The 16,555-nt window shown below is 48.1% G+C and overlaps 8 protein-coding genes across 8 annotated transcripts; 1 reads left to right on the forward strand and 7 right to left on the reverse strand.

The window, feature by feature from the left end:
• Window positions 1-422: 422 nt before the first annotated feature.
• On the reverse strand, window positions 423-2,249 carry N7520_008986 (putative C6 transcription factor; the record flags this gene model as incomplete). The annotated part of the gene is made up of 1 exon (XM_057142920.1): window positions 423-2,249. The coding sequence occupies one exon, from the start codon at window positions 2,247-2,249 to the stop codon at window positions 423-425; it is 1,827 nt and encodes a 608-aa protein (XP_056992208.1).
• Window positions 2,250-2,699: 450 nt separating this feature from the next.
• Window positions 2,700-4,558, reverse strand: N7520_008987 (uncharacterized protein; the record flags this gene model as incomplete). Its single annotated transcript, XM_057142921.1, has 5 exons — window positions 2,700-3,511; window positions 3,573-3,960; window positions 4,060-4,141; window positions 4,204-4,346; window positions 4,409-4,558. 5 exons carry the CDS (start codon window positions 4,556-4,558, stop codon window positions 2,700-2,702), a joined length of 1,575 nt encoding a protein of 524 aa, XP_056992209.1.
• A 292-nt stretch (window positions 4,559-4,850) lies between these two features.
• N7520_008988 (putative DnaJ domain protein Psi) lies at window positions 4,851-6,096 on the reverse strand (the record flags this gene model as incomplete). Its single annotated transcript, XM_057142922.1, has 3 exons — window positions 4,851-5,144; window positions 5,202-5,875; window positions 5,949-6,096. 3 exons carry the CDS (start codon window positions 6,094-6,096, stop codon window positions 4,851-4,853), a joined length of 1,116 nt encoding a protein of 371 aa, XP_056992210.1.
• An 806-nt stretch (window positions 6,097-6,902) lies between these two features.
• Window positions 6,903-8,800, reverse strand: cp1 (putative carboxypeptidase S1; the record flags this gene model as incomplete). Its single annotated transcript, XM_057142923.1, has 2 exons — window positions 6,903-8,642; window positions 8,675-8,800. The coding sequence occupies 2 exons, from the start codon at window positions 8,798-8,800 to the stop codon at window positions 6,903-6,905; spliced, it is 1,866 nt and encodes a 621-aa protein (XP_056992211.1).
• A 957-nt stretch (window positions 8,801-9,757) lies between these two features.
• On the reverse strand, window positions 9,758-11,217 carry N7520_008990 (putative poly(ADP)-ribose polymerase PARP; the record flags this gene model as incomplete). The annotated part of the gene is made up of 4 exons (XM_057142924.1): window positions 9,758-10,587; window positions 10,662-10,868; window positions 10,927-11,052; window positions 11,118-11,217. The coding sequence occupies 4 exons, from the start codon at window positions 11,215-11,217 to the stop codon at window positions 9,758-9,760; spliced, it is 1,263 nt and encodes a 420-aa protein (XP_056992212.1).
• A 603-nt stretch (window positions 11,218-11,820) lies between these two features.
• Window positions 11,821-12,398, reverse strand: N7520_008991 (YbhB/YbcL family Raf kinase inhibitor-like protein; the record flags this gene model as incomplete). Its single annotated transcript, XM_057142925.1, has 2 exons — window positions 11,821-12,224; window positions 12,275-12,398. 2 exons carry the CDS (start codon window positions 12,396-12,398, stop codon window positions 11,821-11,823), a joined length of 528 nt encoding a protein of 175 aa, XP_056992213.1.
• Window positions 12,399-12,656: 258 nt separating this feature from the next.
• Window positions 12,657-14,360, reverse strand: N7520_008992 (cytochrome P450; the record flags this gene model as incomplete). Its single annotated transcript, XM_057142926.1, has 5 exons — window positions 12,657-12,831; window positions 12,881-13,047; window positions 13,099-13,209; window positions 13,268-14,112; window positions 14,159-14,360. 5 exons carry the CDS (start codon window positions 14,358-14,360, stop codon window positions 12,657-12,659), a joined length of 1,500 nt encoding a protein of 499 aa, XP_056992214.1.
• A 911-nt stretch (window positions 14,361-15,271) lies between these two features.
• Window positions 15,272-16,406, forward strand: N7520_008993 (uncharacterized protein; the record flags this gene model as incomplete). Its single annotated transcript, XM_057142927.1, has 4 exons — window positions 15,272-15,599; window positions 15,657-15,728; window positions 15,788-16,302; window positions 16,359-16,406. The coding sequence occupies 4 exons, from the start codon at window positions 15,272-15,274 to the stop codon at window positions 16,404-16,406; spliced, it is 963 nt and encodes a 320-aa protein (XP_056992215.1).
• Window positions 16,407-16,555: the final 149 nt, after the last annotated feature.

Below are 16,555 nucleotides of genomic sequence, written 5' to 3' on the forward strand. Positions count from 1 at the left end.
ACACCTAGTACTATTCTCCTTCCATTGGAATTTCCCCTTTCTCAATTAATAGCATTTATATCTGAAATAATTTGACAAGTTATCCGTCGATTTTCGGCCAATTGTGTGCTTGCGTTGATGGACATGAACTACATTGACTGGTGTGCAGAATATGGGGCATGGCTTCAGATCTTCCTTCAAGCAATGGTGAATTGCGAAGAAAGCGCATTTTGAACTCGGAACGAACGACCCAATGGAGTCCGCGACTCTCTACTCGGATGCCACGAAGCTGGAACAAAGGAGACCTTGGGATCATGTATGCTACAAGGAGCAATTGGAATGCATATTAATCCAGTCTTTTTGCCACATGCATGGCATCAGTTTAATTAAGATCCAGTGCACCTAATTCAGCCCAGATACCAGCAGTCTAAGTCAATATCTCATTATATGCCCATCTCGGGCAACGGCCACGGCACATCAGTCATAAGGAACTGATCCAAATCAAAATTCTGCAAACTAGGCATATCGATAACCAAATCCCCCAACCACGAAAACTCGACATCCGAAGCCGGCGCTGTCCCCTGCACCTCCAAATGCTCCGGTTCCCTCTCCCTCTCCCTAACATCCTGAGGCTGCTGCCCCACAACAGCGGCCGCCGCAGAATTAGCCCTTAGTACATCCGTCAACGCGCGCGTGTCATCCTCTTTCCGTCTTTGATGCATCGCAACAAGTAAGTAGGCCGTTGAATATGCCTCGCGCATTGCATCTGTGTCGTATACCGTAGCCACTTCTCGAAGAGTTTGCATTGCTTCTGGGAGTAGGGCTAAGGCTGCGCGATTGTCGATTGCGAGAAGCGTACAGACGACTTGGAAGGGGACGTTGGCTACTTGGTGCCAGGGACAAGTAGAGGATGCCATGTTGCGCGCGGCACGGAGACCTCGTCTTGCAATGCCAAGGATGCGGTCTAGACGGGCTGAGAGCGGGGCGTGAGCGTTCAGAGCACGGACACGGCGGTAGATGCAGAGCATTAGGTTACACTGGACAAGAATTAGGGAGGGTTCTGTGTAGACTAGGTCCAGGACGGAGGTTAGGGCTGTTTCGAGGTCGGGAAGGTCTTGGAGTGCGGAAGTCGTTGGGTCGAGGCTTTCGGTGAGCGGGAGGAGGTGAAGTAGGTCTGGATTGGGATGCTCTGGGATGTTTTGAGCTGCGCCGTGGAGGACGACGCGGGAGCGGCCTAGATCGAATGATATCCAGGTGTTCAGGTGGCGGGCCATGCCGAAGAGACGACGACGGGTATCTTGGGTGTTGGGTATTTCCCCCTTGGGCTTGTTTTGTGCCGATTGGGATGGTCCTTGGAGAAGACTTGATCTCTGGTCGGTTGATTCGAGGTGCAGGCCTGCTGCCTCAATCAAGTGCATCAAAGTACAACTAGCCATCCAGCCGGCGTGTGGCGAAGCCGTCATGCGTAAGTAGGCTGTACGAAGAACCCAGCCGGCGATTATATCCACTGAGGGCGTTTCTGGGCCCATTGTGCTTTTTTCCAGAATCCTACGCGCTAAAGAGACAGCAGTGTACTCTTTAAGTTTTCTCTCGCGGTGTGAAAACAAGTACCCAAATGCCATGACACCATATAAAACGGCATCAAATGATAGGGCATCTTCAACTTCCATCTGCCAACGCCGAGTGATGCCAGAAAAAAGAGATTGGCGATCCAAAAACGAATAACACGGATCAACCTTCTCAAAATAGATCCCGGCCACGCGCCGGATCTCCTCCAGTGAGAAAACCCCGGAAATATGCATATCAGACTTCGCGAGATACTCCATATGGCCGAACGGAAGTGGCTCGCCTGATCTTTTGCCTACATTCCACGCAAAAAGATGTAATCTCGGCGCACGAGCTGGATCAATACGAAGCCCAAGCTTGCGAACAAACGCGGCGCCAGAATTCGCCTCAAGGGAATGACCCACTCCTGAATGGCCTCCGCGATTGAACGAAGCAGGGGAGCTCGCACTGCCAGCAGTGCTCACGGCCCTTGGAATTGGATATGCCAAACCATCTGGAGGTCGTTGGGACTCATCAGAGGGCAGACTGGCGCGATGCGCGGTAGTGGGTCCGATGCGTTTCTTGCGCGGGGCTGCACTGTACTGGCAGTCCACACCGGCCTGGACACAAGTTGTGCAGGGCTGTTCGCCCGAACATTTTCGCTTGCGTGATTGGCAGGATAGACAGGCAGCGCGAGAGCGCTTGCGGGGATTGGAGTCGGCCATTATTGTTGGTGTATGGAGAGCATTGCGTGGATTGGATTGGTTGGGACTACAGGTCGGGGCCGCCCGCCTATCATTTGTGTATCAAATTGATGACTACTTAGTTACTTAGAAATTTGATCATGGCTGAGAACAAATTAGCAACTGGAATGATTAATTCTTAATCCAAATTAGCTCACATATGACAAATGTCAACTTCGTGGAAGATAGGATGGAGGTCGGAGATGCCCGGCGATATCCGTTATACTGTGGCGCGCGGCTGAAAGCGCGATATCAGATAAGAACTAAAACACTGCATAATTGATAATCCATGTCATACTATGTTATACCATAATTTGTGATTCTATAGATAATTGAGTTGATAAATCTAGTCCCGTAACGCCCATATCAATGCATGCGGGTGATATGATCCCAATCGCCAAAAAGTAAAAGTAATGAGAAAGATTGCAGATTCTATTCCTTCTTATCGTGTTCATCAGACCCATTGGGTTTGCCATTGGATCCGAGACCAGATGACCAAGCCACTCGAACAAGTCGCCAGAGAATCCACAAGAAACCGAGTGAAATGACAGCACATGTCGTCAACTCGATGTTCCGAGCCTGGAAAAGGCCTTCGCCGTCTTTGAGGTGAAGAACGGGGACGTCTAGCACCTCTACGAGGCGATCGGACTTTGGATGAAGCTGGTAGAAGAATGTATGGGGAGAAAAGAGGCTGTCGTAGCCCAGGTGCCTGCGGTCGAATGGGTTGATCCCCATACCGGTCGCGTCATCTGCGCCGCAAGCCCAGAAGACCACTGGCCAGGGTACATGCGCAGATCTGTATCCCGTTTCGGATGGATGAAGGTATCGTAGATGAAGAGGAATGGTGGCGGTCCAGTTGGATTGCACATCACCGTCGAGATCATCGACGGGTGTGGCCAGTTCGAAAAGCCAGTTCGAGCCCCAGCCTTTGACGACCCAATCTGGAGCCTCCAGGTCTGTTTCACCCGAGTGGGCACGTAGACCTTCTAGATTATGAGATTCGAGGAAAAGAGGGTCGGTCGTCCCAAGCTGGTATTGATCACCGAAGACAGATGACGGAAGTGTCAGGTAGGTGTACAGGGCGCATGTTGTGTCGTCGGGTGCAGATGGCAGTTCTAATGAAGAGCGGGGGATAGATATAGACATTGTCGGGTGGAGGCCGGTAGGCTCTGCGAATGAGACAGTGTAGCTGGCGGACCTGGGGAGAACGTGGTGCCGCGAAGGGAAGGAGAACATTGTAGGTTCTATACCAAGTCAGTTATGATAATTCCATGGCCACACGCAAAGTAGAAGGGTCCAGCATACTCAATTTCTTGTCCTCTCCTACGACTGCCAATAGTCCCCCGACCTTGATTTCATCCGCGGAAATTCCCTTCTCTGTTCCCAACAATCCAAACTCAACCTTGTCAGAGCTTGAAGCCGACTTATGTACCTCCTCCACCCAGCCACCCTCTGGAGCACTGGTCCAGATCCCTGACATGGTCAATGTGTTAGAAGAGGCATCAAAGTCCAAATCAACCACGTCGGCCGTAAGCAGGGAATTAGCGCGAGTAATACATTCCGCACCTCCAGCGCAGACATTGTTCTGGAAAAACGTAACTAGCGACTTCAAGGATGGTAGCTGTGTATGGTATTGGAGAGAGGCGGCAGCACCGGATTCGGTAGCTCGGAGCGGGGGCGCGATAAAATTATCCTGTAGATCACAGCGCATTAGACCAATTCAGCAGAGCAAAATATATCCAATGGCTATAATTATTGGAAATTTGACGCAATAGCTCAAGGGCCGACTTACCTCTGGGTTTGTGCAGTCCACCCCATATTGATCACCTTCGGTTACCCCGAATACAGTACGGAGCACCGAGCATAGAGCCTCCCTGCGCCACCCCTGTCAGTATTCCATCGAAAGCACAAAATTTATGTAAAAATATTCACATACGACGACTGGCCCGCAGCTAAGGGGGTATAATGCACATGAAGACCAGGTGAGACCCTGCTCACAAAGGGCGCAACAGCGTCGAACGGCCGCTCAGTAGCCCAGCGGAGGTGGAGCTCTTGTAATTGGTGACAGACTTTATGAAGCTATGGAGATAATATCAGTCAGTTATTGCTTCCATTGCTGCGACGATGGGGTTCTCTCCTACCTCTTCGGGGAGGTCATCCAGATCAAAGGTAAGGCGGTCTTCGCGGGTGGCATCCAGGCCGCGAACCGTCACAGATTTGGTGGATACGACGACTTCCTCGGGTACAAAAGGCGCCTCAGGGCGCTGGATATAGGTGATACGTCGCTTCATCGTAGAGCTATGCAGGTTGAGTAGATAAAGCGGGAGTTGAACTGCGGCGGAGGTGCTTTCTCCGCATTCCCCGATTAGGTTTAGGGCGGTTGACTATCTACAGAATGAAAGAAAGATAAATCATCATTTGTATTGAAACAGCAAGGTATTATTTAACGCCTGAAACTCTCAAGATATTTTTAAAAGTCGCATCTTGTCAAAATCCTTCCAGAACCCAAAATCATTGCTGTCATAAAACCGCCCCAAGTTGAGTATCGCTATAACGCCAGTATGCATGCTAAAGAAATCAAGTTCACAGGATATCGCCCAGGATCGTTTTTTGTTCGGCTGTCAAGCTGGTAGGGAACTTGACATTGACGTGTACGACGAGATCGCCGCGGTCGCTGGGCTTCTTGGAGATGACCATACCCAAGTTGGGGAAGCGTTCCTCATGGCCGGGTTGTGTGGGACCGGGCTTGGAGACACGGATTGATTTGCCGTCGATAGTGCGAACGATACGTTCCCAACCTGTCAAGGCTTCCTTCAGAGTGAGGGTCACGTTCGTGACAAGGTTGTCGCCAACACGCTTGAAATCGGGATGTGGTAACTATTGAAGTTAGCAAAGCCTCATAATTAAAGAGATGAAGGTGTAGATATAACTTACCTCTTTCACAATAAGATGCACGTCTTGTCGACCGCCTTCTTCCTGATCGCCGACATTCTTGTACTTGATCTTCGATCCAGCGCGCAGACCAGGCTTGATAGTTGCTTCCAGCGTAACTTCATCGACAGTCCGCTTCCCACTAGAGTCAAAGGCCTTGCTCTTCGTCTTCACCTTCTTCGTAGTCCCCTTGAAGATCTCCTCCAGGGTGAGATTCAGGTCCATCTCAACAACAGTAGGTTCGGGCGTCGGGGCACGGCGTGCTTTTTGCCCAAATCCTGCTCCGGTGGTACGTCCCCGCGGGAATCCTCCTGGCATTCCACCTCCCCTACCCCCTCCCATACCGTTAAGCATAGAGAAGAGATCATCATCCATACCGCCCATCCCACCACCACCACCCGATTTAGCAAAGTCACTGAAGATGTCGTCCGCGTTGCGGAATCGGAAACCTCCACTGCCTCCGGGACCGGTTGAGAAGTGGAAAGTGCGTGCTCCTCCCCCACCAGGCATGCCACCGAAATCAAAGCCGCCGGGCATACCACCAGCGCCTGCGCTTGCACCTCCGGCTCCCCCGGGAGAGGGTGGTGGGCCACCACGGAGCAAGTATTCAAGGCCGAATTGATCGTAGACCTTGCGTTTCTCGGGATCAGATAGGACTTCGTATGCTTGAGAAACCTCTGTGGCAATATTAATTCTCGTGATCGGGATTGCGGGCGGGGGAAGCGGGGTCCAGATGTAGGTGACACATACCTTTAAATTTTTCAGAAGCCTGAGGATTATTCTTGTTCTTGTCTGGGTGAAATTTCAAGGCTGCCTTGCGATAGGCCTTTTTGATTTCATCTTGAGTTGCGGTTGGTTTGACGCTCAAGGCGTCATATAGCTTCGTCTCGGCTACCATTGTGTGAATTATGAATTGAGTTTTTGGAGTGAATGTCAAAGATTCACGGGTGGAAGGGAGTTGTACTAAAGGCCAGCGATCGGCTTGGACAAGGCAACGAGATATTCCAGAAGAGAGATGTGTAGTTCCAGAATGACGTAGAAGGTTCAAGGAGTAACGAGGCGGTCTAGGAGTGTTGGAGATTTGAGCGTAAAGTTGGAAGTTTTGGAGTAAAAGATAAGGCAAAAGGTCGTGGAATAGTGAAAAAGGATCTGTAGTGGGGAATGCACTTCATAAAGGGCCTCTGACAAGAGAAACAGGAACTTTGTTAACCTCATACGTTATCCAGTTATCGAACGCGGAGTGTGTGACGTGTGACGTCGTGGGACCGAAACTTCGAGAATCTTCCATGCTTTTTGTTATTGAGGATTCACCCATTTAATTGATTAAATTAATCAAATTACATGAAAGAGCTCCTATGAACTCTCCACACAAGGAATATTCCTTTGTCTGATCGACTTTTGCATCGGACTATTGGCTACATTCATAGTCCATAACATCATCGGCAAGCCCCACATGAAGTCATTAGCATCCGTGAACCAAACACTTTAAATTTGCTCGGCTAATTTCAATATTCCAATAATTTGACTCAACCGAAAATGAAGATGCCATTGTAGCTCCGATAATATGCTGAAATCGCTCTAGACTGGGATATGCAAGATGTCTCATGCAGGGTCCAAACACAACCGGAGGATTATCTACCCTTACCAATTCTATTGAACTGTCCCTCTGCAGCAATGCAGTGTTTGCTTCTGTTCTCATGATATCTATTTACCAACTTCTCCCATTCCTTCCACTTCTCCTACAACAACCCAGTCTTTGATAACTGCAGTATTGTTGAGGACACTGTCAAGTTGATCTTGAGTGCACGTCGACGTGAGGGACAGGATGTAGCACACTGGCTCGGGGCTTTCGGGAACGTCGTTCTTGATATGCCAGGTGGATGAAGGGCCCTCCGTGGAGTAAGAGTCGTTCTTAGCAGTATCAATCTTGCCTGTCGCCAGATCGCGGTTGAACAGGGCACGATGGAAGATCTCGTACGCAGTCTCAGGCTGGTAAGCAGGCACCTCATGGCCAGCCTGGTAAACGCGAGTGAAAGAGAAGTTGCCGTGCTGGCGGACCTGTCCTCCGGTGTACGAGGAGTTGGTCTTTAGAGGCGTGTACCCAGCCTCACGGAAAGAAGAGGCCTTGGCGTAGTTGATCCCCAGACTCACATCCTCGCCGCCGATCCATTCGCAGGCATAATCCCGGTCACCGTAGACGAGCGCAACTTTGATGCCAGAGTCCAAGACATAAGCGAGATCATCGAGATAGCCGTGCACGTCACCGCGAGGATAATCACCGGTCGAACCGAAGCCATTGTAGACACTATCGATAGACTCGGTGAAGTTGATGGGCACACCCAATGCTTCTTGCACCCAAGGTTGTTGCAAAAACCCAAAGTACCACGGTGGCGGGAACGGATCCTTGCTATTGTGGGTGATGTCGTAGTATCCTCGGTCGGAAAAGGTAGAGTAAGGCCCCTCGACATTATTGCTGCAGAATTCGTGCGCGGTCATACATGCCTTGTTCACGGTTTCATTGTTGCCATACATCTGTGGGTCACCTTCAGCTGCAAGGGCCCGGCATTGTATGATGAGGTCCTTGCACCCATTTGGACGACTCCAGGCATCCATGGCCTGGTCGTACACAGTCTTGTTAATAGTTTCGAGCCCGTAGGTATTGTTGTACGCCATCATTGGATACGATGGTGCCTGGACAAGGAGATCGACACAACCATTGATAATTCCCAGTGTATCCAAGTGAATGTAATGCGATTCCGCAGGGGCAGTGATTGATCCATTCTTGATCTTCTCATTTTGCTCTTGGAAGAACGCTGTGAACGACGGCCCATAGCGACCGCCGTATGACTCGGTCCAGATGCTGACGCGATCATCGCGTGGTTTGTACTCCGGAAACTCGGAAAACCAGGTCTGGGCGAGGTGCCATAGCGACCGAGCCGCATTTTCGGTGCTATTAGCCGACGAGGCTGACTTCTGGCTCGTAGTCGTGCCGACATAGTAGGTGTTGTTCTGCTCTGGAATCCCATCGGTCCACTCAGACACGTCCCAAGAAGAAGCAGTCTGGTCGAAAGTACCATTGGTGGGAACGTCATAGCTGAAACCGACCTGATTAGGCTGATCAATGTACAGCATGTTGACGTAGTTATTCCAAGACCAGGGGTTGAGCTCGGTCGAATTGGAATCCGCATTGACGCGGCAAGGGCCATTTTCCTGCAGGAGACCGATCATAGACGAGCTACCAGGCCCACCATTCATCCAAATGGACAACGGGGCGTTTCTCGGATCATGACGGGATTCAAAGAACCAGAAAAATGTGTTGATGGGGTACTGTTGGTCCACATGGACATCATCCAAGGTCCCTGGAGGCAAATGAATGTAGCCAGAGTAGGATTTGACACCGGGGGTGGTTTCACAGATTCCCGGCTGTGCAACGTTAGTGAACGGCTAGTAAAGCTCTAGTAAATAAACTGCAGTACCTCTTTGTATGAGATCTTCACCCCTTCTTCGTGCTTCGAGTACACGACTTTCAGACCTTCGGGTCTTGGTGGGAAGTATTGGGCCAACGTGTGGCCCAGTAGAAAAGTGGCCACAAGGAACTTCATGGCTGAGGAAAGAGGATACAAAAACGAGAAAGACTGGGGAAGCAGCCACTTTATGAATCACAACGATCGGTGGGTCTTGGGTCTAAGGAACGCGATAAGAAGATAAGGATAAGCGGGGAAAAGGGGAAAAGGCGGAACTACAAGTTACTTCCACTTCTTACTTCTTTATCTACTTGCATGATGCATCCAACTATTCATTTTCCAATCTAATGTTAACACTGGTTCAAGTCAAACTCTGCAAGCTCTGCACAAACTCATCACCCTATAGCATCCAGAACACTCTAACCCTTGGCGTTTTGAATCTCAAACTCAAACAAGTATCGCATCCGAATTCCATCCGGCTTGCTAAAACTATACTCACGTTGCACTGCCCATGCCCGACTTCTACTATAACTTTCCCCCGATGCAATCTTCAGCATCTTGATTCCTTGAAGATCAGGGTGGATACACTTCGCATCGCACATCCCCCCTTGCGGGATATGTTTAGCGTGATGTATGCTAACCTCGCAAAGAAGCATGAGGGCAGTCTGTCCTGGTATTATACCGCTCCTCTTAAAGCAGTAAGAAGCCGAGTAGCCTGCAAAACCAGAAAGAAAGATCCTGGGTTCTCCATATCCCCCAAGCAGTCCCTTTGCCAAAATTCCCTGAAAGCTGGCGTTTCCCGAGCCATGCCACATGAGTAGTCGACATTGATCATTACATTTCTGCTTTGTCCACGCGATAAATCGGTCAGATTCGGTCAGGCGCTCGATGCGGAAAATGTTTTTTAGCTGAGTGGGCTGCGGTTCAATTGTTTAGTCATAGGTGCAGTAATCAGGACATGCTATACTGACCCCATAGGACCCATATCCATACACGGAACTGTAGTCTGAGAAGTTAAAATAATTCTTCAGAGCCTGGTATTCCTTGGTGCATTTATCCACTAGTAGAAGTGAGCTTTGATCTCGATAAAGTCCTTCATGAAATTTTTGAGACATAGTCACCTAGCGTCATGTGTTTGAGACCCAGAAGTCGATGCAAATGTGGTGAGAGTCGACTTTCAGCCCATCCAGAAGGCAGACCCGGGTGGGAGGCCATTGCAAGAATGCGGAGGTATGACAAAAAGTCTTGCTCGCGCTGAATCCATTCTAAAGAAGCTGGACTTTTACTTTCCACAGAGCCGATGAGGCATTGATAGATTTTAAGCACACTCGATGCAGGCCCCGTCCCAGTCACGATTTCATTCGCAAGTTTTGGACGTTTCAGCAGCTGCTTCAAGAGACATATACCAACACGTAGCTGATGAATACTCATTGTCGACTTACCAAGCATCACAGGGCCACCAGCGTTCTTTTTCAGGCATTGTTTAATTAGCTGATTTTCCGAGCCGGGTTCAATGATGAGGTTGAGGACGGCTTTAATAGCGGGTGGATGTGGTTTATGGGTTTTGGTACCCAAGACAGACAGACTGGCCTCCTCGTCGCTAAAATTGCACTCGGCGTAAATGAATTTGTTTTTCTTTGGGTCGTCGTGACGATACTCCCAATGAAGACCGGTAGCATCGTAGAATATCCCTTGAAAGAGGTCTTTGGCTTGTTCCAGCTTACCTTGACCTACAAGGCTGGATTGAGAAACCTTTTCCCCCGTCTTCTCAACCATGAATGTGTAATATTTATTTGCCTTTGGATCATGAAGTAGCTGACTGCGACGGACGACAAGTTGAGATTTGGTTTCTCCGAGATTTTGAGCCACGAGTCTAACCAGGGTTGCATCCCAGAAGACTTCTTTGTGGACCCAGACAGTAAATCCTATTTGGTGTTGGTCAGTATGTATAAAGCTCACACACCTGATTACCCAAGATATAGCCCCAAAGTACACTCACCCTCTGAATAACCGGGGAATGTCTCATCCACAATGAGCTTCCGAAATTCCTTTGGGACTTTGACTGTCGTCGCTTGCAGTCTGAGTCTAGCTGTTTTGGTCGTCTCTAGCTTGAAGTCTTTGGTGTCGATGATATATCCTTTTTGGATAGACCGGAGCAACCATTCCAGGGTGACAATTTCGCAGCCCTTGGAGGCTGCGTCTCGAACTGTGCAAGCAATCTTGTTAGCGTATTTCATTCCAATGATATAAGGCGAATTATTTACTCTTTGAAGGCAGACTTTTCTTCTTGAGATATGCCTCTGTCGTAATGAGATGGGTGCATTTATCAACCCTCATCTCGTGCTCTTCGAGAAGGGCACCACATGCTTCAACCATGACTTTAATCGCTTCTGTATCGAAAATTCAGCCATTTCATTCGGAAGTATTATCTAGCTTCAGCTGGTATAGAGCGAACCATGCTTTTGGCCCAAATTTCCATGGAGCGAAATAATCAATGCCTCCAAAGGGTCCCTTTCGTTGCCTTTCTTTGAGGTAGATGCTCTGCTTGTCGCCATAGTGAGCCCGAGAAGGAAGTAGAATTGATGATGGATATGAATTGGATTTGGAAAGGTAAGTCAGGGTAGGAAGAGTACCCATGATTGGCAAAGTTTTTGGATTTTATACCATGGAGAGAGTTTGCTGGTAGGCGATTGCCAGTAATTGCATTGTGACTGAGGCTTCAAAGAATGAATATGCACAAACGCCGGGAAGAGCCAAAGGATTCATGGGTTTGTCAAGGGAGTCAGCTTTCCGAGGAAGTGGGGACACTTGACCTCGGTCGGACTATCCCTAGTAATATGATCCAGTATTGTAGAAACAAAGGAGCCAAGACAAAGTGCAGCATAACATAACAGAAATGGAGAACCGATGGAGTAGGTGCTGAGATGGTAGTTGGTGGGTGAACTGATCAAAGGATGTAAGGCAGTAAATGAAGTTTTATCAAGGAAATGGAAGCGAGTGAATGGAATGAACATTGTAGGGAAAGCACGAGCGATCCCGGGAGTACCTTAGGTACAGCAGAGTGGGAGTATTATGGGGGAAAATTTAATGCTGCTGAATTTTAACAACCTCATACTTGTAGACATTAATAACCTCACACTAGTAGATATGGACAGAATCTAGTTACTGGTAAAATAGTTGAACGCCAGAACAGGACCCAAATTGATCTCCTTTGCCCAAGCATCAAGGTCATATCGAATTCGAGACCAGTTTCCCAATTTCTGACCATTGGCCGGAGCGTACTTTGCAATATCAAACCCAGCTGGCTCTTCATAAAGGTAGAAAGTATAGCGGTGGGGACTGCTACCCGGTGGAGGCGCAGGACCAATATAATTAGCAACAAAGGGTCCACTCAGATCTAGCTCTCCTGACTCCGTAACCTTGACTCCAGGCTGGATCCAGTGTAGGATGGGGCCAAGGACTCCAAAGGATGGGAAAGGTGCGTCGATATCCAAAGATACGACGAAGTAGGTCTTGTCAGTTGAAAGGCCGGGAAAAGAGAGCTTTGGGGGTGATTGGGCATCTGTATTTTGTCAACTATTGCTGTGATTACCTGGATTGAAGGAATCTGACCAGCGCGGGGTATGTACACCCCTGGCTCGATGGTTTCGTGGCTTCCGATGGTCAAGCTAAGGATCTTGGACTTGTCGTTCTGAATGAGCGACAGTCCCGCCTGAATACTTTTCTGCGAAGGCATTTTGTTCTTGATGTGCAAGATGGAGATGTGACTGGAATTTGCGAATGTGGTTCCTTGTAAGCTTTTGATATCGTCATGCGTAATACCCGGAGATAACCGGACTTTAGGTGCGTATCTCCAGATAAATGATATCAATCACGGCCAATGATAATTTATACGTCTATCCTATTTGCACTTTGCATTCTGCGTATATCTGTGCATCGAAAATTCGTGAAACTGCTCTCGAGGTACCTCGGAAACCCACACATGTGCATGACCTCATTCCTGAACCAGCCCTTTCACCAGAACTTTGAGACTATAGTTTCCTTCATCGGGATAAGGTGTTCCAAAATCACGAACAAAAGCAAGATTCCTCTCAGTCGTATCATATAACTCAAACTCAAATTGGCGAATAAGCGTGGCAAGGGTCAGATACAGCTCAGCGTAGGCCAGACTACAAATAAAGTCAGTAAAGGTTTAATGCTTGAACGAAATTGTCATACTTCATTCCAAGGCAGATTCGCGTTCCTTTCCCAAAGTTCACTAGATAGCGGTGTAGTGACTCGCCCTTGGCAGCAGCGCGCATCCATCTCTCTGGATCGAAGGCGTGGGGGTTAGGGAAAATTACTGGATCCATAAGGACAAAGTAGTTTGTTTGGCCAATGAGAGTCTGATAATGTGTTAGCTGAGATTTCAGGAAAATCGAGAGAATATCACCCACTCCTGGCGGGATGGTATGACCCTTGTAGACCAATGTTTCTGTGGGCGCAACACGAGATGACCGAGTGGCAATCCCAGTGGACAGGCGCAGGGTTTCCAAAACAATGCCAGACTACACGTTTCTCAGTTAAAGCCTTATATTAAGGATAAATGAATTATAGAAGACAAACCAGATAAGGAAGTTGTTCCAGTTGGGTCCACGTCGGGCGGGTCTGAGGTGTTGGCATGACGGATCGCAGTTCCTCTCGCATTTTGGCTTTGACAGTGTTGTCACTGAGAATATGATAAAAGCCAAGTGCAAGAGATCTGGCAGTTGTCTCTGTGCCTCCGATTAAAATAGCGAAGGCGTCATTCGCAAGTCTTTGAGAGCCTCGTAAATGCTCAGGTAATCCACTGTCAGCCAGAGACTGCATAATCGATCCATGTTCCGAACGTTTTCCTGCAAAGATATTTGATACTCGGTTATGGATATCGATCTTTTGGTCCGCCAGAGCGAAGGCGCTGGGGCTTATCACTTTGAGAGCTGATAACGGAAGACAGTCGAAGACGGTCTTCAGGATCGGGAAGAAGAACATAATATGGGCTGATTGGAACAGAGCGTTGATTCCATCCCGTACATGCTCATTGAAATCTTCTTGGTCGAGGTTGCCGCTGTGGTATCCAAGGCTGTATTCATTAATGATGTCTGCAGCCAGACTCGCAAAGCCAGCGTCCAAGTTGACAACTTTGTAAGACCGGCAGGCACTTGTAAGGTGCTCACGTAGCTGATCCAGGGTCTTGTGGATTGTATTCTCCATTTTTATGATGGCTGACTTTGAAAAGAATTTCTCCAAGGGCGCACGACGTTCACGATGGTCCTCGGCGGAGATACTAGAGAATGCGGATCCCTCAAGATCAAATTGGCGGATACTGGCGAAGTCCTTCTCTCGAACTCGCAAGCGGGAAGCATAGACATCCTCGTAGTAGCTCGAATCTTTTATGTGGACCTCTCTCGGCGAAACCCGAACAATAGGTCCTGTATCCGATTAAGTTAAGGTTCGGGGATAGCCGTGGATACTAACCATAGACTTCGTGTAGTCGTTCAAGCTCCCAAATAAATACACCTCGCTTGATGACGTTGAAATAAAAGATGTATGCACTCGAGGCAGCGGCGAGCTTGGGCCCAGGGATTTTACTGAGGGGGTGGAAATATAGTCGATAGATGGTTTTGATGAACGAGGAAATTAGAAATCCACCAATACCCACAGTGGCTAGATTAGCCATTGTGGCGTTTTGGTAGAGTGTGTGGAAGGATAAGAGCATCTTGTGATTTTAATACTAGATGATAGAAAAATGAAGAAAGAGAAAAAAGGCGAAACCGCGAGATACAATAACAAGGCATGAGCGAGCGGGGGGCTACGACAGACCCATATCGGTGTCATTGCTGGCCAATGTGAACACAATACGAGTGCCAAGAATAAAGCAGAATAGACATGATTGGTCTTACTCGGTCCATGCCAAATATAGTCTGCATCTCGCTTAGTGGTTCTGAAGCCTTGGTGGAGTGTACTTATTTCAGACTAGATAGCATTGGTGTCTGACCACCACGCCTACTACCAAATTAGTGGGGAAAAGAGGGGCTCACACATGCAACATACTCAGCGCCATAATTAAACGTAAATGATATTAGGCTTTAAACTATTATAGCATATTATTGAACGTACCAAATTTAGACCAGAGTAAGCTATTGAAGGTAACCTGATTTTTTGAAATATTTCTGTCCTCCCGATCATGCATCTGCCTGCTCGAAATGCTTTGCATTCTACATTCAGATCACCCCTTTATATTGCAAAACAGCCTATAAGCCACTCTTCACTAGTCTGATAGTTGCGAGTTTTCGTTGCTATATTAGAAACACCGGTCATTTCACCAAAGGCCATTCTGAGTTGCATGATATACGATAATAACAGGAGTCGATAACGTGAGTACCAACCTCTGGATTTTTCTAACTAAAATAGCTGAATTCCTACTAGTCACTATTACCTAGTAGGCCATGGTGAGCCCAGCACCGGAGCGTAAAAGATAGGTAGTGGGGCTTTACCCCCCGCGCGGGGGTAATCCACCACAAGAATTGAACAGCATCATCTGGGCACAGAACAAACTCCATAACATTACCAGCAACATTTGAACTCAAAATGATACCAAAAGAATGGCCCACTTTTGACGCTCTGCCCCTAGACAAAAACGGCCCACCAGGTAACGCGTGGGGTCTCTTCGGACCAGACGACCAACTAGGCATGCTGAACCTCCTCACGCCGGACGTGGTAGCAGCCGCAGCAAAAGAGATTCAGAAAGGAGTCCGGATATCACTAGATTGGCCACTTGATAAGCCATCTTTCCCGACAGATGAGCGAAAGGTGTTCGAACATCGGATTGTGCATCATCCCTCCGTGCCTATGAATGATGATGAAGTGCATATGAATACGCAGAGTAGCACGCAGTGGGATGGATTTCGGCATTTCGGTAAGATATGACTATTTTGGAGATTTGTACGGATTCCAATGACTGAATAACTGATAGCGTATCGATCTGGGCGATTCTACAACGGACATCAACAATCTGATTTCGATACGAATGTCCTTGGGATTGATCGTTAGTTTTGTTGTACCGCTATCTAGAAGAATGTAGACTTATACGAATTCTCATCACAGATTGGACAGAAAAAGGAGGAATCATCGGTCGCGGAATTCTAATTGACTACGCGGACTGGGCTATGCGCAATGGCAAAGATCTCAACCCCCTTGAATCAGGAAGTGTTACGATTCAAGAAATCCTAACCATTATCAAAGAGCAGCATATTCAAATTCGAGCTGGTGATATACTTTTTCTTCGAGTTGGGTTTACGGCTGTTTATAACTTTCTCTCGGTATCGGAGCAACAAGGGTATCCTTCGCGCCAGCCGGGAGGGTTACTAGGGCTAGAAGCGACGAAAGAATCCTTGCGGTGGCTGTGGGAGTCTAGATTTGCTGCTGTTGCTGGGGATTCGCCTAGTTTTGAGCGAGCACCTGTTAATGGTCCGTATAATGATCCCAACGTGTCGATTCATCAGTGGGCTTTAGCGGGGTGGGGACTTCCTTTGGGAGAGATGTTTGATTTGGAGGAGTTGGCCAGGACGGCGAAGGAGTTGGGAAGGTATTCTTTTTTTTTGACGAGTGTTCCTCTTAAGGTATGTGATGAGCTTCCATGGATGGATGCATTTTGACTAATGGAATGAATTTGTAGGTTCCTGGTGGAGTTGCAAGTCCCCCGAATGCAGTAGCGATATTCTGAAAGTAAAATTTGGATGATGCGTGTTAAACAACTCTATCAACAAAGAGGGAATGGCATCATTAATGAAGTTTAAACCAAATAGACGCCAAATGATCGGTTGAAATGCAGAACACGCTAGAAATGCAACAGATGAACCTGAGTCCGTTTTG

The sequence above is a fragment of the Penicillium odoratum genome (assembly GCF_028828045.1).
Source record: "Penicillium odoratum strain IBT 22623 chromosome Unknown utg000006l_segment0_segment0, whole genome shotgun sequence".
NCBI classification, from domain to species: Eukaryota; Fungi; Ascomycota; class Eurotiomycetes; order Eurotiales; family Aspergillaceae; genus Penicillium; species Penicillium odoratum.